The sequence below is a fragment of the Phyllobates terribilis genome, unplaced genomic scaffold (genome assembly GCF_046119375.1).
Source record: "Phyllobates terribilis strain yellow unplaced genomic scaffold, ASM4611937v1 Scaffold_11__3_contigs__length_659146591, whole genome shotgun sequence".
Lineage (NCBI taxonomy): Eukaryota > Metazoa > Chordata > Amphibia > Anura > Dendrobatidae > Phyllobates > Phyllobates terribilis.
The window spans coordinates 167,109,870-167,133,336 of NW_027362771.1; the positions used below are offsets into that span (position 1 = coordinate 167,109,870).

At 43.0% G+C, this 23,467-nt stretch overlaps 1 protein-coding gene across 3 annotated transcripts; it reads left to right on the forward strand.

The window, feature by feature from the left end:
* Positions 1–736: 736 nt before the first annotated feature.
* On the forward strand, positions 737–18,782 carry TMEM19 (transmembrane protein 19). Of its 3 annotated transcripts, none has more exons than XM_073651790.1 (7): positions 737–1,057; positions 3,700–3,847; positions 5,870–5,983; positions 7,089–7,226; positions 9,171–9,425; positions 12,694–12,903; positions 14,775–18,782. In XM_073651790.1, exons 2-7 carry the CDS (start codon positions 3,718–3,720, stop codon positions 14,936–14,938), a joined length of 1,011 nt encoding a protein of 336 aa, XP_073507891.1. In that variant the 5' UTR covers positions 737–1,057; positions 3,700–3,717; the 3' UTR covers positions 14,939–18,782. The 3 variants fall into 3 exon arrangements, with proteins under 3 accessions (XP_073507891.1, XP_073507892.1, XP_073507893.1); XM_073651791.1 differs by lacking the exon at positions 737–1,057 and adding an exon at positions 3,261–3,362; XM_073651792.1 differs by lacking the exon at positions 737–1,057 and adding an exon at positions 3,402–3,496.
* The last annotated feature ends 4,685 nt before the right edge of the window (positions 18,783–23,467 follow it).

Sequence of the window (23,467 nt, forward strand, 5' to 3'; positions counted from 1 at the left end):
AAAAAAAAGAATTAAAATAAAAAATACATTATACTCACCTTCCGATGGCCCCCGATCTCCTTATCGATGCGTCCTGGCTGCCCGGCAGCTCGCGATGGTCTGAAAGGACCTTCCATGACGCCATTTAGTCATGTGACAGGTCACGCGATCGTTGATGTCAGCGGTCTCGTGATCTGTCACATGACTAAATGACGTCATGGAAGGTCCTTTTACACCATCGCAAGACACCGGGAAGACCGGAGAAGGAGACCGGTGACCATCAGAAGGTAAGTATAATATTTATTTTTTACCATTCTTTCGGTCACACTATAATATATGCCGTCTGCATGGATTTATATAGTGTGACCAAGTTGTCAAGCACTTTCCAAGTGATGCTAAAATCGCTTGGAAAGCGCTTGACAACCCACATGCGGAAATGCAAGTGAAGAGCGCTTCACATCCGCTTGTCCCTGGCAGGAAAACGCATGTACAATCTGCATGCGTTTTTTCTGCCAGGGAGATGCAGAAAAAATCAGCAGCATTTCTGCATGGTGGGCACAAAGCCTTATTTTCACCAACATCCACAGATCTTAAAACTGTGAGCTCCATACATAGATAGCTATCGCACGAATGACGCATTATAACTGCAGAGATTTCCAGCACGGTTTTTTCCCTGATTCTGTAGTGTGCACAGAGCTCTCCGAAGGCAGAAGCCGCCTTGTTTCTATGGTTACGGAGAGACCACGCTCCTCTACCATGGCGCTGCAGACCGGACACGATGTCACCACCGTAGTGGGAAGAGATGAATTCCGGAGAGCACGTGGCCGGTAAACCGCGTACAGTCTCTCCGTCCATCCTCACGTTCCCGGCCCAGTAACCGGAGCAGCCCCCGCTGTGCTGAGGGGCGGAAGTGTCGGCCTGTACAGCCTGCTGTGACCGCTAGGTGGCCGGAAGTGATCCGGTCAGTGGAGCCGGGAGCGCGGATTCCGTTAGTATACCGCATGTGTGACGAGCAGACATGGCGGCTGTTACCGGGGCCTGGACGTGTCCCCAGCGCACACCGAGAGTTACAGTCACGGTGAGAGATTGGGGGGCGTAGTTATCTGCCCCGTGTAGCTACAGTTCATAGCTTTCATAGGAGGGCACCGCTGGTATGGCAGGGGGTGCAGGTGATAGCTTCACTTTGCAGGTTGTCATTGGGTAAGGCTGTGCACCAGTGTGATGTGTGAGGAGACAGATGGGCTATAGAGTGTAAGCTCCCCTGGTGGAGAGGGGTCTGGGCCAGCTCCTATAGTGCCCCACCTGGACATGGCTGCCATGTGTGAGGAGACAGATGGGCTATAGAGTGTAAGCTCCCCTGGTGGAGAGGGGGCTGGGCCAGCTCCTATAGCGCCCCACCTGGACATGTGTGAGATGTACCCACCCGCCATATTGCTCTCCTCAGTCTGATGAGTGTATGAGGCTGTGTGTCATAGTTGTGTAAGTCGCTGCTTCTTTGTCTTTCACAACCCGTCTCCAGCCACGTATGGCGGATTATTACTGACAGGTTCTCCTGTACATCTGACCACAATGGCCGTGGATTATTACATACCTGTTCACCTGTATGAAGCACAGACATTTCTGTTCTTCACTCACTTGTCCGATGTGTCCAGGGCTGTGGAGTCGGTAAGCCAAACCTCCGACTCCCCTGACACCAACTCCATGACTCCCTCATACATGGCTCATGTTTAAGTGATAAATTTACTGTAGCACAGATTCATCTCAGCTAAAAGTCTAGACCCTTAGATCAGGAATAGGACAGACATTTATAGGACATTTCATAACTTTCCCAAATTCTTATGAAAAAATATTCCCCAAAGACTGAATTGAACTACTGTACCCAATTTTAGGAGTCGGAGTTGGTCCGTTTTATACCGACTCCAACTCCACAGCCCTGGTTGTGTCACTTTGTTTTTGTCACAGACACACGGAATGAGTCATCTCTTCCATCAGTTATGTAAAAGGAAGCGCACTGGCTTTATGCATTATTATGGGGTCCATTTTTAAAAGCGGAAAAAAGTTTTCTTTTTTGCGTTCTTAAGGAAAAAAAAACCACAGAAGCTAGACTGACCCCATGAGCCCCTTCTTGTCAATGGGGCTGCTCTGCTTTTTTTATGCATAACTGATTAAGTAAACTATTAATTTTTTTTTATGTTTAAAGCCGTGTTCACATTGCGTTTCACTCTCCTGTCAGTGGCTTAGTCTGGGCTTTCATCTGATACCCCGAATCCCATTTTCCAGGGCATGTGTGTGCAGACGGGCCATTGACGTTAATGATGCAGACGGAGACACAGTGGGCTCTGACGTACATCATTTTCGTCCATAGCTGCCTAATTGAGGCGAGTACTAAGATGTAGTTGACTGCAGCCCCCCTCATCTACAGTAGGTGTATACAGTTAATGGCCCGTTGGCATATACGCTCGAATCCCATTTTGCGGGTCTTCAGGCATAAGCCGTGACTGATCCACTGACCATAGGCTAAACCGCAATGTGAACATAGCCTAAAGCTGAACAGCCGGCTGTAGTGATTGAACGGCTACGGCTCCTTACCCTTCTCTCTGGACACTTGATTGGAGGCTGATTCCGCCACTTGTGAGCATATCCACGTTTAAAGCGACAGTGTTGTAACAACAACCCCTTCCTGGAAAGAAGCTGACAGAAGCCATGTCTGGCCATGTTTTGGCCTGCCGTGTCTATGTGATGCCCCCCCCTGATACAGTGTGCTTCTGATCTACGGATGGGAACTCTGTAAGGGACAAGGGCTATTGGAAGTAAGTACACGGAGTGTGCTGTGCTGCACAATATGTTAGTGCCATGTAAGGTTAAAGATTATTTTGCGTGGAATCTGTTGCAAAATCTTTACATCCGGATCATGGATTTACTGTGGGCATTGCTATAAATGCCAAAATCCACAATGGAAAGTGTCACCTGAAGCCTCAGTTCACATTAGCATTGTACACCTGTTAGGGTTTCCTTCAGTTTTGACGATGAGTATGGTTCAGATTGGCGCAGTATTCTGGCCGTAAGAACTATTTTGGATCTGTTGGTCACATTTCAGATCCATTTACAGATCCAGTGCGGCATCACGTGGCATAAGAGAGCCGTGATCCCTGTGTGAACTGAGCCCAATATTCATCTGTTTTCTTCCACAATCTACCATCACTTGCCGTCTGTTTTCTCTGGATCATGTGGCAGTGAAATGAGCGTGGAGCCGTGTGATCTGTTGGTGATGCTTCATCCACCAGTGGTTACACAACACATTGGGGAAGATTAGCCATCTGTATAGTGCCCTCTCATTCTGCTGCTGAGCAAAGTCCATTCACAGGGGTTTTCAAGGACTTGAGGTCAGTAGGGTCTTAGGCATGCTGCCCAGCTGTTTGAGGGGCCGTGTCCCTCAGCAGGCAATACCTCTGTTTTTTGTTTGCCAGGCACAGACTTTGAGCTTGCTGTTTTCACTGCAACTAATGGGGGCTGTAAGGTGAAATGTGTGTAGAGTAAGGGTGCGTCCACATGGGATTGTACTTCCATGTGCGATGTAATCAGGAATTGTGTGGGGCTTGTTGCGGAAGTCACTGTGGAAATGCTGCAGTGTTTTCTACACCCTGATGTACCAGATCTGTGGTGCCCGTTACATCAGCCATGCAGACTAATACCGTCTCCCTTTACCTCTCTTGTTTTTAGGTTTGTTGAGCTGCAGGTATGCTGTTTATTCGAGACGACATTTATAAGGAATACGCCAACATGATGATGAATATTTTCATTCTGTCTATGATCCTTTGCATATCCCTGTCCTTCTGGATTATATCAATCACTGCCAGTACATATTATGGTAAGTGCACTGACGCGGTAACGGCTTTCTAGCTTGGTTGTTTCCCCATTTATTCTTCCTCTTTCTATAGAGGCTTTCTAGTCTATACCGGACTCCTCTTCACTGCCCCCATGGCTCTCCTCGTTCTTCGGCAGTAATGTCTGTGGCCAGTGCTTAGTGCCGTCACACGGGCGCAGTGATTGCAGACCATAGTGACAATGTCATCCATGCCATAGAGGCCTGCCGCAGACCAGACAAGTATTCAAGGTATATCATCAGCACTATTTAGGGGATTTGTCTGAACCCCAGACCATTCCTTTAAAGAATTTTTTTTATTAGTGTAGGACTAATTTTACTATACATCAGAGACTAAGCACTAATCTTACAAATCTCGTGCACCGGGTATGGAGAAACGGGAAAATAGTAGATTTCACTCCTTTATCATATAAGGGTAGAATCCGCAGCACAGTCTGCATAGAAACATTCTGCAAATTGCTGTGGATGTCCAGCGCAAAAATGTCGCTTCTTGTGGCTTTATCCAAAGGTTGTGTTTTTTTTTGTAGATTTTGGAACTTTCCTACAGAACGCATGATACGGTTTTTACTAAGTGAAAAAAAACATGTAAATTCTTGTGGCATTTCTGAATGAAGACCTGTCCAAATTTGACTATCAATTAGAAACAGAAAAAAATGCCCCATATACAAAAACGTAATGCTCTAGTAATATTTTTCCAGGAGCAGTGTGTGTGTATAATTATATATTATTATATATATTTTTTTCCATATACGTGGTGTTTAATGAAGATCTATGTTAATTTTATCCATATAGTGGGCTACATTGCTTATATATAATTTACCACTTTTGTCACAATAACAAAGTGCATACCACTGCAGTATTCAAACACTACCCGAGCATACGATCACAGGTCAGGAAGAGACATATGTGTAAATAATTATTTAAAATACATCAAGATGTATTGTTTGTACGGATGAACGAGGCACCTTCAGGTATTTTGAAATTGTACCCAACGATGAGCCAGACTTGCGCAAGTCCACAATCCTCTTCCTGACATCTTGGCTGATTTCTTTAGACTTTCCCAAAGAAGCAGTGTGTTTCAGGTGTGCATTAAAATACATCCACAGGTGTGTCTCTAATTAACGCAGATGTTGTCAGAAGCTTCCAAACACATGATATCATCATATGAGCAGTCCAGAATTGATTAAAGGCATAGTAATCTTAGTATTGGAAAGTCTGCAGGTTGGTGTACACAATTTCGCAGCCCTTCTTCCGGGGGCGTTTATGCATGGTTGTGAATGCTCATTTAAGGTATTCCCTGTTCATCCCCATTTTAATGCTAATTTTAATATATACATTTCTAAATACAAAATATTTTAAATAATTATTTAAGCATATGTCTCTTCCTGACCTGTGATCACATTCTCGGGTAGTGTTTGGATACAATAGCTTTATATATGTAAAGGAGACTGTTGAGTGCTCTGAATCTTGAGAAGGGAATTACAGACCTTTACTTCAGGACCAGATTTTACAAATGTTATTACTTATAGCTCATTCAAACATCAGTGATTTTTCTCATAGGCAAAAACACAGTCCAAGTTTCATTAGTGTTTTAGATCAGTTTCATCAGATTTTTGTCAGGGTTTTGTTATAGATTTATCAGTTTTTCTCTGGTATTTGTTTGCTAGGAGAAGCTTGAAAAACCATCTGTGAAAATGAGACAGCATGTGGACGGCATCCCTGTGCTGACTTATTTTGTTTCATGGAACCATTGATTTGCATTGGTGATTTTTACCTGAGAATAAGATCAAGATCAGACACGTGTCTGTGATTTTGTGCAGATCACTCGGTCCGCAAAAATACATGGACATGTGAACTTTCTCTTAGACTGCTGGGTAGCAGGTGGAAAACACGGATGGAACATGTATGTGAAAAAGACATCTGAATGAGCCCTTCCATGTATATCTGTGCATGTGAAAAATTCACAAAAAACGGTAATATACAATTACTGTGTGTTTGATTTTCCAGGCACTCTGCGGCCCATATCTCCTTGGCGTTGGTTGCTTTCTGTAATAGTTCCAATTGTTATTGTTTCCAATGGCTTAAAAAAGAAGAGCTTGGATAGCAGTGGTGCTCTAGGAGGTATGTTTTCCATATTTTATGTCTCATGTTCAAGATATAGTGCACTTGGCTTCTTTTTAAAGGCATATTTAAAGGGGTTGTCCACTACATGGACGACCCCTTCTTAAACAAAACTGAGCCCCATTGAAAATAAAAATAGCTTATACACCCCTCCCAGACCAGTGCCGTTTCTGCTGAAGTGCGAGTGCTGCATCTCATCACCACCCGTTGATTGGCTGCAGCTCTCACGTGACATAATGTCATGTGAGTGTGAGCGGGCACTTGCTTAGGAGGCGAGTTTCAACTATTTTTGTTTTGAACGGTGCCTTGTTTAATTTAAGAAGGAGTTTTCCAGTTATTGGACAACCTCTTTAAGAACAGGATTTCTTTATGGTTCCTCCCTCATCAGTAAAGGCCTACATAAGCATTGGATACCATATAGGTTGTACTGGCCGTCTGTTCTGTGTATGTGTATGGGGGCCTCCTGACTCTCCCCAAAGAGATTAATGTTGGGAAACTTAAGGGAGGGGTCATTTAAATGTAAAAGCCGACCCTTTAATTCTCTGGGAGATGCGCTTTCATTTCTCTCAAATCTGAAAACACATGAAGGCTGTAGCCAGCGTAACATTCACGAATGGTTCAGGAGAGAGGTCTTCTGGCAGAGAAAGCTCTCGTGTGTGGCTAGTTCTAGGCTGTGTTCACTTGTTCTGACAGACAAAACCATGCCCACACATGGCCGGATTTGCTGGTTATACTGCACGTCTACCTCAAATGTTAGAGTAAAAAACAGTTAATAAGAGAGCAAGAGATTCTTTACACAACAGACTGAATACACGCACTTATGGATCAGGTATAAGTCGTCTTAATCTCCTTAGCCTCGGCTGACTTGTGTGCCCGTAGTACAGGCTGACACATGACTGGCTGGTAGTCCTCTTACATCTTGTTCGATGGCCTTTTGGCTTTTCCTGTCGTTTTATGATCTTGTACTCCAGGAAGTCGCACGTGTTGTCTTGCTCCCCAGATTTCTGTGTTTATATTGTATTTCCAGGCAGCTTTATGCTTCTGTCATACATCCAGCTCTCGGGCTTGGTGCATAGATTCTACTATTCTGTGTTGTTTTTTACAGGGCTGCTGGTCGGTTTTCTCCTGACAGTCGCTAACTACAGCTTTTTCTCAGCCCTCCTTATGTTCTTTTTTACATCATCAAAACTGACAAAATGGAAAGGAGAGGCCAAGAAAAAGTTTGACTCTGAATACAAAGAAGGTAACCTAAACCATACTTCTAGTAGAAATCACTAGTTCCCCTTTCCCAAGAACATCTGCTGTTCTGGCATTCTTCATCTGGTCATGTATTAAAGGGAACCTGTCACCAGGTTTGTCCCATGTGAGATAAGGCCACCACCTTTCAGCCCTGATATACATCATTCTAGTATGTTGTATATATGTCCCCAACCCGGCCTGCAAGACAAGAAAAAGAGCTTTTATAATACTCGGGTCCGATGAACGTCGCTGTCTCTGTCCGGTGCCTTCTATTATTGCAATGCCGTTTTCCTTCTTGCTTTGTGTCGATGACGTGTCCTACATCATCCACACAGTCTCCCCTGCATTGCGCTCCTGTGCAGGTGTACTTCTCTACTCTATCGTGGACAGAGCAAAATACTGCAGTGTGCATGTGCCTGGAAAGGTCAAAGAGCCCCTCTGTATGCGCACTGCAGTACTTTGCTCCGGTCTGAGCAGAGAAGTACACCTGCACAGGAGCGCGATGCCGGGAGACTGTGTGTATGACGTAGGGACGCGTCATCCACATGAAGCAAGGAGGAGGACGGCATTGCAAGAAGAGAGAAGGTGCCGGACCAAGACCAGCGACGCCCCTCGGACCCGACCGCCCCATAGGTGAATATAATAAAAGCTCTTTTTCTTGTCTTGCAGCCTGGATTGGGGGCACCTACACAGCATTATAGAATGCTGTATATCAGGGCTGAAAGGTGGTGGCCTTATGTCAAATGGGACAAACCTGGTGACAGGTTCCCTTTAAATGGTAGACACTTTATGCACCAGGTTTCAGAAGCCAGGACTGATGGCTGGGGCTATCATTTTAAAAGTGAATTATAGTGTTGAGATAGCTCTTCTAAAACTGGGCTCTATTCCTCTTATTCAAGATTACATGATGTGTGCAATAAGTCCTTGTTCTCCCCTGCTACTTTAGCTGCTTGTACTTTCTAATCTTTCCATAAGAGAAACTCACCTTGGCCTTCACTAACCTCCTGGTGAGCTTTTATGTATGCTCAGCACCCCATCTGAGCCCCCAGAGACTCAAAGAAATATAGCCAGGTTACAGGTGTATTCTCACCTATGTACATTAACAGAATATGCCATAAACATCCAGTCATTTATGGCACATGCAATGGGGGTGTCATTATTTTCTTGTCTGCCTTGTGATTTTTGTGCAGCTCAGTCTATGTTCGGGGTATGAGGCCCAGAAATGAGACCCACACTAATCAGACATTTATTGCAGCTCAGTGGTTAGGACTGAAGCCAAATTACAACTTGTCCCACAGGAAAACAATCCCTCACATGGCTAGGTTGTCAGAAAAATAAGGGTACGTGCCCACGATCTGTAATGGCAACGATTTGGACACAGCTCACCTGCGCTGCATCCAAAACGCTGCGTTGCACAGTGGATATGATTTATAGAAATCCCACGCCCACTGTGCTTCTATTTGACATCACGTAAACTCACAGGCGGCTCATCTTTATGAGCCGCAGCATATTAATTCCCCAATAGAATGTATAGAGTGCTGTAACTTCGCATGTGTTCAATGAGCATATGCTGATTTACCTGTGGGATCAGATGCAGCGCTTTGGAAGCAGCGAAAATACACTGCGTCCAAAACGCTGCAACGTCCGGATCGTGGGCACATACCCTAAAAGTTATGGATCTTGGAAGAAGGGGAGGAAAAAGTACAAAAACTAAAATTGTCCACAGCGGGAAGGGGTTAATGTTAGCTTTCATGTGATTGAAGGGTGAAAATATCCTCCTGTCTGGAGAAAAATGCTCCACCAGTCCTTAGGACTCCAAAGATAGAAAATGGTGGCAAATCCAGTTGCAGAAGTGTCTCGCAGGTTGAGGGCAAAGTTGATGACGTGGAGCTTGCTAAATTTAACTTTGATATAAAGGATTATATTCATGACTGTTTTTTTTTTTCAGGTGGACAAAGGAACTGGGTGCAGGTGTTTTGTAATGGGGGTGTACCAGCTGAATTGGCTTTGTTGTACATGGTGGAAAATGGTCCTGGAGAGATGCCAATTGACTTTTCCAAAGAGTACACTGCCTCATGGATGTGTCTATCACTTCTTGGAGCCCTTGCTTGCTCAGCTGGAGATACATGGGCTTCAGAGATTGCTCCAGTCCTTAGCAAAAGTTCTCCTCGATTGATAACCACTTGGGAGAAGGTCCCTGTGGGTAAGAATAAAGTTGTGTATATGTATTTAACAATTATATATTTTCCGGACTATAAGACTCACTTTACTATAGGGCACACTCATTGATAAGGACGTGGTGGGGGGACCTCCCCGTTTAGAATCTGATACATGATGGTATCGAAAGTGTGATCGCATCCTCATAGTGGGTCCCACTAAGTGTATGGCAGTATTTAACATAAAAAGTACCCAAAGAAGGTATAGCAATGAGATGAGCTCAAAATTTAGGAGTTTGATGTTGCTTGGAAAACATAAATGGGTATTTATAAGGATGCGGAGTAGGACAGTTGTTGTCATATCCAAAAAAATCAGCATCTGTTAAATAAACCCAGTGAGGTGTTGACTTGAGAGAGATTTTTTTATTTGACAAATAATTCACTGGCTGCAGTTGAGGAAAGTCCTGCAAGTGTCTCGATCATCTGAAACAAACCCATTAAGATGAATGGAACCAATGTGCAGTCTTAAGCCATATTCATGGGATTGTCAGTATTTGCTTACCAATGTAGTCTACAGGAGATCTTACTTGTTGGGGGCTATTTAATACAGAATAGATGGTAAAAATTGCAGTCTGGTGGTTTCCTAACCTCCCCAAGCTCCAATAATGTGTGCTGCTGTCTGAAGCTAATGTACACATAGTGCCAGCTTCCCTTCCTGCCCTGTATTGGTCATACAGAACACTGGCAGGCAGAGAGAGCGAGAACTGTGATGCTTGCTGCACAGATCCCTCCATGACAGAAGCAGATCACACCCAGCTTCTCCTGCTGCCCTGCACTGCTCATGCAGATCTGGCTGCACACTTCTCAATAGTAAGATGGAGCATCACCCCCTAACAGCTGACTTTAAAGGGACCCCATCAAGTCAGCATTCCCTATCTAAGTAATGGCCAGGTGTTCTAATAGGCATCCGGACTGTGTAACACAGATGTGAGTCCTGTTGTAATTAGCATCTGGATCATGTCTGTGTAATAGGAAGAGGTGAAAGGGGCGAATGACATAATCGCGCTGTCCCCTGCTTTTGTTCCAGTCGTCAGGGCGCTGCGCAGACTGTTCTCCAGTCATGCCAACACGTTCAGACTGAATGGGACGTCAATCAAGTGAACATTAGACATGACTGGAGCAGTCCAATTATGTTTTCTTTTCTCACCGCTACCTATTACTCTGACCTAATCTGGATGCTGATTATAACTGGATTCATACATCCATATTTCACAGTCCAAGGCTGTTGAGTTTGGGTCAGGCGACTGGTGTCCGGTCCGTGAACTACGCTTTGCACACTGACTGTGAAATACAGATGTGCGACTCCAGCCTAACTGCGTTGTGTGTGTCTGTGTTGTCCTCTTTAGAAGTTAATGAATAAATTAACAGCTAGGTGTTGCCTAGTCAGGAAGGTGGACCTCTTTATAGTCTGACATTGTCAGGCAGTGAGGGGCGCATCTCTTTTAAAGAAAATGAGAAAATATTAACTCTTGGTTGTCCGTTTACTTTCATGGCAAAGTGACCAAAGAATGAACGGCACAGCACCATTCTAGAAAAAGGTGATCCACAATTGGTATTTTAGGTGTATACTAAAACATCAAAAATATCTATTCCTCAAGCGCCCTGCAGATAGAGACCACAAGGAGAAAAGGTGGGGAGGAAAAAAGCTGTAGATGAATAACCAGATCTTGTGTGGAAATCCGCAAAAAGGTTACTTAGAGTTACATCTTTTTATCGTGCTAATAAGGTTTGTACGGGGGCGGTTTGGTAATTACCTACAACAATATGCAGGAAATGTGGTAAAAGGCACAATAGTTGAGAAAGCTAAATCTAAAAGCCAAATGACCAAAGGATATACCAGCAAAAAATAATAGAATAATGATTGTAAATGTCTCAATAGTCCATTCTAGCAGATCCTTAATCAAAATAATCCAAAGTTAGTGATACCAGAATGATCTAGTTGGCAAATGTTGACGAAGGGGGACTGAGGATGCCCCGAAACATGTTGGTCTGTCTTTTTGGACTCCTAGACTTGCCGTCCAGTGTGATGTCGCCCGCTTTCCAGCACATACCATTCAGCCAAGGTTGGTAACCAGGGATGCTACCAGCCAGAGCGCCCCTGGCACTGCTAAGCCGACTTCCCCTCTGCATGATGCCAGCGTTCATCAAGTAAGTGGGTGGACGTTCTGCCACCAGCGAGTGCACCCACTTCCCCACGGTCGGTATGTACTTGTACTGACACCATCGGGACGCCGATGTGGAAAAAGCATAAGTGAATAAGCATAAAAGGTGCCACTTTCTACCTACCCATCGGCTTCAAGTAAGTAACTTTTACTTCGCACTACCAGCAGGATCTTCATCTCATCCAACGATTAGACCTTTTTTGCTTTCTGCAGTGTCATGTCTTAAGAGGGGCCTGGACCGCCTAAGCATAGTGGAATACGGACCACTGTTTGACTTATCAAGAACTGCGTGATTTGTCAGGAATCTTCAATCTTTGCTGACTAGATCATTCTGGTATCACTAACTTTGGATTATTTTGATTAAGCATCTGCTAGCATGGACTATTGAGACATTTACAATCATTATTGTATTATTTTTTGCTGGTATATCCTTTGGTCATTTGGCTTTTATATTTAGCTTTCTCAGCTGTGTGTCATTTAAAATACTATTGTGCCTTTTACCACATTTCCTGTGTATTGTTGTAGATAATTACCATACCCCCTCTTCCCCTGTACAAACCCTATTAGGGCGATAGATCTACATTTTTTTCAGTATACTAAAACATGTCAGGCGTCCTGACAGGCCCACTCTGTTACAGTTGTCCAGGATTTTAACAGGGCTGCATAGGAGAAGTAATTTCTTAATATAACACGCAAAATCTAATAACTCAACTGTTAATCCCCCACCATTCTAGCGTCACTGCTCAGGTGGTCCCCACAGTGATGATATGTTGTTCATGTGACCGCTGAAGCCAATCACTGGTGTCAGTGATTGACTGCAGTGGTCATGTGAATGCATGAAGTCCTCATTTCAGGAGATGAACACCTAGGCTGTCCATATTAGAAAGAATATGTAGTTCTTCAGATGTAGTATAAGGGCTGGGCCCCTACTTGTGCAGCCCCTTCTCATTTCAGGTGCAGCAGCCATGGATTTACCAGGTGAGTTCCAGCCTGCTACACAACCTGATAAAACATGCTCTGTCAAACTCCAACTGTATAGGTTTCAGATGGTCATTCTACATACAGCATTAATTGCGTTTTGTTTTTGTCCTAGGCACAAATGGTGGTGTCACAATTATAGGCCTCTTTGCAAGTCTTCTTGGTGGCTTGTGTGTTGGCATGGCCTATTTTGTCTCTCAGCTTTTGTTTGTGAATGATCTAGAAATTGCTGCCCCCCAGTGGCCAGTTATGTTATATGGTGCGATGGCCGGCCTGCTTGGCTCCATACTGGACTCTTATCTTGGAGCAATAATGCAGTACACTGGTGAGTTTATCATGTCCATCTTATTTAGCTGTATAACAGTTGTGCAGTACGAACCATACATTAATGGGATGAAAACCACGAGGCAGGACCTGATCCGTCACGTCACATTGTCAGTAAGCAATGGTCCTGATTGACTTATGGAGTACTTCAGATTCCGCTGCAATGCTAAGAGAGTTTGACTGGAGAAATGGCTGTGAGCACGGCCTAGGTAACAACCTAGCTCCAGACACCAGGGTTATTTTCAGCGTGGTCAGAATAATAACGCTAGATCTTGTGTAGTTGACAAGTTACACAATGTCATTTTTTCTTTCTTTGTTTAAGCTATAGAAAAAGAACAAGATATCTTTAGCAATACACTTACAGATATTCACAGTAATATGTAATCAGCATGTATTGGTAATATGGAACCAACAGTTTATGTTCTGCTTCACAGTATAAAAATATGCTTTTGTTGGATTGAACTTTTCCCTGGGTACCATAGTAAGAATAAGCATCTGTATACATAGGTTATTCTGCAAATCAATGGTTTTGGTACTAGCCTGCGAGGAACCTTAGAGTTCTTTTAAGCAACATCAAGGGTTCTGAAAATGAAAGCAGGCATGTTTCCAGTTTGTAAATGTAGGGATGTTAATAGGAACCTGTCATGCTGTCCGAACCACAGGCAGCACGGGTCAGAGCCTAGTATGTTTTTCTCTGAAATGCTGCACTGTTTTAGAGAAACCATAGTGTGAAAAGCCAGTCGGGGACTAGAGGGAGAGACCGGTCTAGTGCGTTGTGACCCCCTAGTTGGATTCTCCCTTCTTCTCCCTCTCGCTCCAGATGATTGACTCGTCTCATGTATGTACATAGTCAGTCACTCATCCAGAATCTGAATCATGCTGCTTGTGGTTCGGGCCACATGACTCTAGTGACAGGTTGCCTTTTTGTTTTTGGTGATTTGAAGTACAACTGTGCACCTGATAAATGAATAGGTGGATGAAATCTCATTAAAGGGTTTGTGCACTACTGGACAACCCCTGCTTATTAATTTCAGAAACCCATAGAAAATTATAACAATATATACTCACCTCCCACCGCGACGCTGCTCCAGCAATGCTATTTTCGATAGGTCATTAAACCCATCTAACTGCAGAGGTCACGTGACCTCTGCTGTCAATCTGTTTGCCTGCAGCCTTTACTATTTCATCTGAGTGGATGTCCACTCTAAAGGAAATATTGATAAGCCGCAGCCAATTAGAGGCCACTGATTGCATGTAGTGGTCAGCCAACATCACTGTCTAGTGACCCACCAGGAAAATTCTGTTTAATAGCCAGTGTGAACATGCTCCTACAAGTTGCATGTATACCGACTTGTATTCCAGTTCATTTCTTTTGGTTTTACCCACCAGGACTAGCAACAGTGACATTGCTGGAATGTTACCGCTACAGGACGCGAGTATAGATAGATATAATTTTATGTTCTCTGGGGCCCTGACATGATTAGAGAGGAGTTGTCCAGTAGTGTGCAACCCCTTTAAAATCAATTAGGAGTAAAGCTTTAGAACGCAGCTGCATGCGGCGGAGGGCCAAATCCACCTATAGGGGTGAATAAGCACACGCACATTTGATGTAACATGATTCTCGCTGGCAGGAGAGCGTGGCTTTTGGGCACATGTGGCAATGCAATCATACCCTTTAAACCAGTTTTGCAGCAGTATTTGTAAAAAAAAAAAAATAAAATAAAATTGGAATAGAAAGATTTGTACTTCTACTGTGTTTTGGAGCCTCTCCTACTTAGCTGATCGCTTTGGTCATTTACACAATGATTCTGACCCATAACAATGAATATTTGTGTTCTTGTATTTTAATTGTTAACACATATATTCTTATAGGTTTCGATGAAAACACCGGGAAGATTGTCAACCATCCAACAATTGGTGCAAAATTGATATCTGGGAAGCCCATACTAGACAACAATGCTGTAAACCTATTCTCATCAATCCTTATAGCGATTTTGCTACCTGGAGCTGCTTGGGGGTTTTGGCCTAGAACATAGATTATTGCAAAATGACAAGTGTACAAATGAACTGGAAAGTTGTCAACTGTGTGCTTTCCCCATGGGCCGAATATACATGAGATCACTATGATTTTGAAAAAATAATACTAATGAACACTGTATAGGAGTACTAGTACTTCTGCACTCTTTTAGCACTTCATGTTTGCACATGACACAATGGACGGATATTTGACCCTCACCGCATGGCGTAGCCTGACACAACCATTGTGTATAAAGGGTGATTTGTTTTAAAGTTTTAGACTTGGAATAATAAAATTGACAACTTTAGTAGATATGATTACACCTACACGTCAGCAGGTTTCTCGTGGTTTTGATTATTGTAAAATTGTCTTGTTTTTTTTCAATTGCTAATCTTAATGTGTTACTTGGACCAAAACTTTTTTATATATATACAGTATATATTAAACCTGAGTTGTTGGAGTCGGTGAGGAACATTAACTATTAAAAGATTGTGCTCTGATTGATGATGACCTGCCGCTATGTATAATCAGGTTGGCCAAGGTATTTTTTATTTTTATTTATTATAGTTGAGGGCATGCCTGATTCATCCCATCTCTGACTCTTTGACAGCAGATGGGGTGGGATACCGTTTAACTCACTGTCCCTATACAAATGTTGGCCATTTCTGAAGATCAGTAGATTCAGAAAACTCTTAGGGGTTACTGCTATATTAAAAAGTGTTAATTAGTGGGGGGTGATTTCTGATACTCCCACTGATTCTTAGAATGAAAGGGGCAAAGCTATGGTTTAACTTTGTGCCCACTACAGTATTTTTCTATGAAATGCGCCACTCTGACCACATGTTGGGACATGGGACGGCAGTATATACCGCATAAAAGCAAATGGCGCTGGCTGCAGTTCTTAGCAATATGTAATTAAGGGAGTATTCCAGTCTCAAGAAATAATGTGGACAGATTTACTCCCTTTAAATGATCCTAGGCTAGCCTAAGACAACATTTCAGTCAAGTTACCCCAATCTCAGACGAGTCACGTCTGTGTTCAGCTCCGGCCACTCATTCACATCCCAGACTAGAATAAGAGATGCCACGCACTAGTGATAAAGGGGAGATCTCAAGTTTAAAGGCTATCCCTCATCCATGGGACAGGATAACTTTTCAATTGTTGGGAGTACCACTGCTGTGGCCCCCACCAGTTTTCAGAACCGGGGCTCTCAAGTGCCCCAGCTGAAGGGAGTGGGAGTCGATCATGCACACTACCGCTCCTGTCATTCTTACTGGAGGGCTGAAGATTGACGAGTGTACAGCTTAGCTGATCTTCGGCACTCCTATCGGAATGAATGGAGAGGCAGTGCACATGATCGACTTGTGCTCCATTCAGCCGGAGCTCTTCAGAGTCCCGGTTCTCAGGATCGGTGGGGACACGGTGGATGGCCTCCAGTGATCGGAAATTTATCACCTGTCCCATGGGTCGGAGATAACTTTCAAACTTAAGAACACCCCTTTATCTAATTTATTGGAGGCTGTTGCTATCTCTGGACAGTGGGGATATTAGGCTGCATCAGTAGTAGAAATCAGTCCATACGCTTAAGATTGGTAGCGGGTCATAAGAGGTGGCTGGTCGCGTTGCCTAGTGGCACAGACTACGATTGATCTTTGCCTTGGAAACGCTGGAAATATTTGTAATTGTAAGTGATGAATTATTTTTTTGTAATTCGTTACACTAGTTTCCTTTACACTAAGGGCATAGTGCAGGTACTCGGCAATGCATATGTGTTTCTGAGGAACAGATAAACTCTTTCTTCTGGCTCTGTCGGCATTATATGAACAGCGATTTACTCCTGAAATGAGAATTCCTTCCTGACTACTGTGCATCGCCTTCTAGGTCTTTTATAAACCCTAGGTTTTGGCTCCGGCTCTGTCTACAGATATGGATGCGCATATATAAGTACATTATCTTATGTCGGAGAAGATATCTTTCTTATAGATGAAAGAGTGTTCACTACAGAAGAAATATCTGCACGTCTCGGGAAGCAGCCATGGCTACCAGACAGAAAACATCCTTTTTTCTACATTGCTCGCTGTGTTCACGGTCTAGAAAGCGATGACTAAACAACATCATTTTAAAGCTTTTAGAAGTCATTCGTTTTCTTTGGTTACGGCTTTGTAAAATCATCTGTAAACTATCCATTCCAGTACTTGAACCTAAAGCCGAACTCAGACGTACTTGAAACAGACACGGACCAGCCGCTGCTCTGACGACCCAAACTCAATATGCTTATGAAACGATCAAGTTCAGGAGACTCATGGCCAGTCTGTGGCTCACTGACCGTGTTTCCTGTATGTCTGAATGAGGCCAAACAACCAGCTCATTGTTGTCATAAAAACCGCTATGGATATTTAGATTTTATTCAGTATGGTATTCGGTCCCACACTGAAGATAGCTATGTTCTCCATTAGAGTTATTCCAGTCTGCAAATTTTCACCCATCCACTGCCACTGGTAGGCGATAATTGTTAGATCACCTTCCAATCACCAAGACAGTGGGTTTTATCTGCTTCTCTCCCAAGACTTCTTGTGCAAAGATAGCCAAGTGCTGCAGTCTATCATGATGGCTCCTGTTGACAGTGAGTTACGTGGCAGAGCCACATGCACGACTGGTCGCTTCATTCAACTGCTCCAGGTCCCAGGCTTGCAAACAGAGGAGAATAGGAAGATTCATTCTAACAATTATCCACTTGATAGGAGAAACCGTTTTGCACACTTGAATACCTCTTTAAAATGCTTGTTCAATTTGCACAAAGTATGCTATTTCTATGGTGGTTGTGTAAGATGGTCAGCCTTTGAACGCCTCTGCTGCTTATTTTGAGAAGAGGAATAATAGAACTGGCAAAAAAAATCTAATGTGATGAGGGTGATTAGAGAAGAGCTCATGTCCTCATAGACATTAGTGATCTATATGACCATTTTAATGGGGAAATCCAGGCAAATGATATCTTTTTAGATACCATAGATGCTTATGAAAAGATTACCTTAGTGTTGTATTTTGGTACAAAAAAGTTACCATTTATACACAGAATAGGTTATAACTTGTAGGTTAGTGAGACCCCAATGTCTTTGACCTTCACTGATAACCAGAACAGGGCACTGTTATCTCCACAAGAATGGAGCAGCAATGCACATTCAAAACTACCACTCCATTAATTCATTCTGCCCAATACTGCTCTCAGCATTTTCCGGCATTCCCCATATAGAATGAATGGAGTAGCTGTTGTGAATGTGCACATATGACGCCATTCTAATGGGAATAAAAGCACTCAGTTCTGGCAATTAGAGTGTGAGTCCCAGCTGTCGGACACTCACCAATCTATAAGTTATCAAATACTGTGTAGATGGGTGATAACTTTTCTCACCAAGAATACACCTTTAATGTCCAGATCACATACTCTTTAAAAAATAAATAAAGGTAGGGTCTTTTGGCTCCCTCTACAGCATTTTGGTGCACCGTTCTATGATTTGCTTTTGTAACCCATCTGCTTTACACTAATATATATATATATATATATTTATTTAATGCTGTATTTACTTAGGCATCACACAGGCACCACCAATTCTGCAGAGTTGTGTGTGTGTGTGTATGTGTATATATATATATATATATATCTATCCACATATCCACAATGAGTATCAATGACACTTCTGCACCAGGATGAGTCTGTGTCATGCCAGTGGGCACCACCTCTCTTAGCATTTGCCCATGCCCAGCGTTACTTTTATTCTTGGATTTGCTGTACATTCTGTTTCTCAGTTAATAAATGCATTCATGTTTTGAAGGATAATTTTGAATAAATGAAGGTATAATTTAAGGTTTCTTTTTTCTACAACGTCTGCTTTTTTGCAATATGTCTGTGATAAGTATCATTAAAGAGGTTGTTCCATCTGAGACATTTATGTCATATTGCTAGGACCGAGAATCCACAGATGCGCAGTCACCTCTTCATTTCTGACGGCACACACTGGGGCCCTAATCTCAAGATAAAAGTGCGTTCCAGCATGTATCATAGATTCATGGCATATTCTATTGTTATTCCATAAATCTCCCAAATGGTAAATTCCCTGTTAGCAGTTTCTGTATTTCACATCCCTTTAAAAGCCTTATCCAATAGAAAAAAAACGGGTCACAGGTAGTTTGTGCTGCAAAATAAATTAGTTTTCATTACCCATTAAAGCCCTTTCCATTCCAAGTTCTAACCCTCTCCTGCTTCCTAGATTTTGTTTGACAAGGGCACAGCCATGATGTCTCATTTACAACGGCCTCATGCTGTCTACCTTGGCAAGTTGGCTGAGGTCAGTGGTCACTTGTAGATGAGACCTCAGCACTGCAACCCTGTCACAAAAGACCTCCAGAAACAGCTGGGATATCACGACAGGATAGCAGGGTCTTCAATAGGTAATACTTATTTTGTAACTTTAAAGTAGTAACTACGTGGGGCCCTTTAATACTACAAACAACCCCTTTAATGCCAACCTAATAATGAATGATAGTATTACAGGAAATGTTACCCCCAACCTTTGTAGCAATTGTGTAGGGAGGTTAGAGACGCTGTTCTCTGGAAGATGTTAATCAAACATCAAGTAAAGGTTAACATGTCACCCCAATAATTAGCCATCACCATGCAGATGCTATATAAATGGTTTTATAAAACATCCTTTAAAAAAAACACCACATATTGTTTAGAGAGCAAAAATAATTGGGTTAGCTCAGAGAATTTTTCATGAGACAACTGTAGCCTCCCTAACATGAAGGGCCTAACTTTGCAAGAACATGCCGGACTGTGCACTGGTCTCTTTCCCGGGCCCCTCTGTCCGTCTTGTGTGTGTGACTGACAGGTCACCGCTTTTTTAGTGACCTGCCTCCTGTTTTAAATTTGGCATGGGCACTGTCATTGCCGCAGTAGGCGTGTGCACAGATTGACTTCCCAGCTGGTCTTCAAAAAAAATTGGAGCCGGGGCGGCGCATGCACAGGTTGAGATCTCGGCTCATTATCATCTCTAAAAGACATCATTGAGCCAAGATCTCATCAAAAGGGTGTGTCCCACAGTTAGCACCGATTGAACATTGTCAGTGTGTGTATAGACACCCACACCCAACTCGTAACAGCCAGTTTTCAATGTATTCATTTCTAGGAAGAATTGGGCTACCATGACACCTTGTTCAACAGTGCTTTTATTGTTTCCATTTCAATCCTGCGATTCATATATGCCCCTGACTGAGCCTTCCAGTGAACTGAGACAAATGGACGCTGTTTGCAGATGTGTCTGTCTTCACAAATGCCCACAAGAACATAGTCAACTGTGATCTGGTGCCCATCTGGAAAGATGGACACTGCAGAAAAGGATAGTCCATTTGTCTCATTGAACTAGATGGCTCAGTCAAGAGTATATCTGAATCCTGGTGATCTGGGATTCAAGCGGAAGTCATGTAAGTACTGAACAAAACAACACAGTTATAAGAAAAAAGATGTTCCAGAATTACCATGCAGTGGTGTACCTAGGAAGGCGGCGCATGTTCTTTGGTCACAGTCCGCAGGGAGAAGCTGTTGGTTTGCCTGATGCAGCGGTCCGAGGTGCCTTCAAGGTGGCTGCAAACTGACAGCAGGCTGGGAGAAGATGTAACAAGCCGGTTCCCAGCTTTCAGAGACACATTGTTTCCAAGGCATCAGAGATAATTTCATTCCTTTATCAAAAATGCAATTGTATACAGTCTCCATGGCAACATGGGAGGGACCTGCGGGAGGAGTCGGAAGGAGCAGCCCAATTGTTCTAAGATATAAAATGGCTCCATGTACTGCATGTGCCTTAATGATGCACTTTGGATAAATAAGGCCACGTGCACTCGATGAGTATTTGGTGAGTTTTTTTACATCAGTATTTGTAAGCCAAAATCAGGGATGGAACAATCAGAGGAAAAGTATAATAGAAACACGTCACCACTTCTGTATTTATCACCCACTCCTGGTTTTAGCTTACAAATACTGAGGTAAAATAATGAACGTGTGAACGAGGTCATAAGGAATAAAATTATCTTTGTGGTGCCTTGGTAACAATTTGTATCTGGATTTGCTGGTAACTTGCCCCAAGTTACCAGCACGAAGCCTGTGGAGTGGTGGAAAGGGAATTGCCATTACGGACACAGCTCCCATCTTCCAGCTGTACTCGTTTCTTTCAGACGTGAGTACAATTGAAGCCCTGACTGTCAGTACTTCCGGGTCAGGCTGACGTCAGCAGCATGATCAGGTCATCTCATTACGCTACTCGCATCACTCTCCAGAGCTGCATAGACGGTGCATGTTGGTACAGTTAGCGCTGCAATGGAGCTGAAGAAACCAAAGTTTTATTATAATGGGGAATCTTGAGAGGGGACAGTATGGGAATGGGGAAGAATGTGTGAGGGGACAGTATAGGAACGTGGGGGGAATGTGAATGGGACATTTAGGGGGAGAAATGTGTGAGGTGTCAGTAGGAAGGAGAGCACAAGGGGATAGTATGAAAAGGGAAAAGTACTGAGAGTAATAGTGTGAGGGAGCATAGTGTAGAAACAAACAAACCTGGACAACCGCTTTAATTATAAAATGAAGTACTGTATCATGCCCAATCCTAAGTGTGTAATATACTCACTGTTGGGATTCAGTTTTGCTTCCCAGTTCCAGCGGTCATCGCATGACAACTCATATACAATTTTCATACTTAGGCTAAGTGCTGACGAGCTTCTCTTCCTGCTTCTCTCAATGAAGTAGTGGCGGTAATATTTCACATGGAGAGAATTATGAAGAGCAGTTAGTCGGTACACAACTAAGTGTGCAAACTGCATATCAGCGATCTCATGACAACTACTCAAACCCCTTAAGCTGCGTATAGGAGGAAGTGCCAAACTAAATTTGTGCCCCGGCTTCTGGAAAACCTAGATCCACTTCTGTCCTGTATAGCTTACAGACATATTGGAAGAACTAATGGCGCTCTTTTTAAGGTACAGAATGTTGTATTTCTTTGAATAAAATCAAATCTGCAAGGAATCAACCATTTCAACTATTGTCAAAATATTGGTGTACTGTGATGAGCTGCATTTGAAAAATGCAAACCCTCCATTGTGATTCCTTCCTGTAAGCGATTTCCATTTAAATGAGATACAAATGTAGCACTTAGATATGGTGAATAAAGTGTCAAGGATCCGCCATGTCAGAGTATTATTAGCGAGCTGGTTCCACCGCATTTCCATTTATTGTGGCTCATTATATAAAAGTTGGCTCATTGAACTGAAGTGGTTTCTTGAAAGATCTTCTATTAAACAGTCTGTGAGGTTGATTCATCTTTATTACAATTATTATCTTTAAAAGCTGCTGATAAAACTGCTGTCAAGAGTTGAAATTCTTCTGACTGCAGCAGTGATGTAGTGTTCTTTGCTGTAGCTTTCCTTGCCTGGATGGGAGGAGGTGGGGGTCATTTACTGTACTAAAAACTTGTGGAGTTTTTTGCCATGATTTTTTAATTACAACAAAAATATTATGAAATCTGCAAAAACGTCACATGCACATAGCCTCAAGGTGCTTATAAATATAGTAGTGAGCAATATGCTTATATCGTAAATTGTTGCTATTTTCGACCATGGTGCTTGTACAGGAGAAAAACAAAACGCGTTCATGTTGCCACCCCTGTACATTCCACAAAGGCAAAAAAAATTCAGTGCAAAACGTGCATGTACACTACTGCTATAGTTACATACACCCTTCAAGGGGTTGACAGACGACACAAAAGGTCTTTAGTGAGTTAAAAATGTGAATTAATGAAAGTTAGTGGTTGATTTCAGTCCTTGTTGCATTGTCCCAATAGTGTCTTCTATGCCAGTGGTTACCTTCCAGAAAAGTAAAGAGCTTTCTTCCCCATCATTGTGTGTTGGCACCAGGGCTGTGGAGTCTGAATCGCGGAGTCTGAGTCCATTTTGGTGGAGTCGGAGTCCGTACAAAATGGACCAACTCAGACTCCAAAAATATATAATAAATTGGGTATAGTAGTTCAATGCAGTTTGTGGGGAATATTTTTTCATAAGAATTTGGGAAAGTTATGAAATGTCCTATAAATGTCTGTTCTGTTCCTGATCTAAGGGTCTAGACTTTTAGCTGAGATGAATCTGTGCTACAGTAAATTTATCACTTAAACATGAGCCATGTATGAGGGAGTCGTGGAGTCGGTGTAATGGAAATTGAGGAGTCGGAGGTTTGGCTTACCAAATCCACAGCCCTGGTTGGCACATGCCCGGTGATGTGGAGAAGTTACTGGCTGCATCAGTTCATTAGCTAAGCCAGCCCCCTTCTTCATCATACCTGATGGAAAGACAGAAAGGTGAGCTGGCTTCATTCATAAACTGAGCCAGACCCTTTTACTCACAGGGAGGGGGAGGAAGCTCTCTGCTTTGTTGGGATATACCTGTTTAATTCTCTCATTTCAGCGCCTGTTATTGCTTTTGAATTTCCCCTTAAAAAGTAATGCCCACGTG

What these genes read in the sequence shown, in the direction of transcription:
- TMEM19 (XM_073651790.1), top strand. Translation starts at nt 3,718, where the DNA reads ATGCTGTTTATTCGAGACGACATTTATAAGGAATACGCCAACATGATG. An exon ending in TTGGGAGAAGGTCCCTGTGG is followed by an intron (nt 9,426 to 12,693) that starts GTAAGAATAAAG and finishes TTTTTGTCCTAG; the next exon opens with GCACAAATGGTGGTGTCACA. An exon ending in AGCAATAATGCAGTACACTG is followed by an intron (nt 12,904 to 14,774) that starts GTGAGTTTATCA and finishes ATATTCTTATAG; the next exon opens with GTTTCGATGAAAACACCGGG.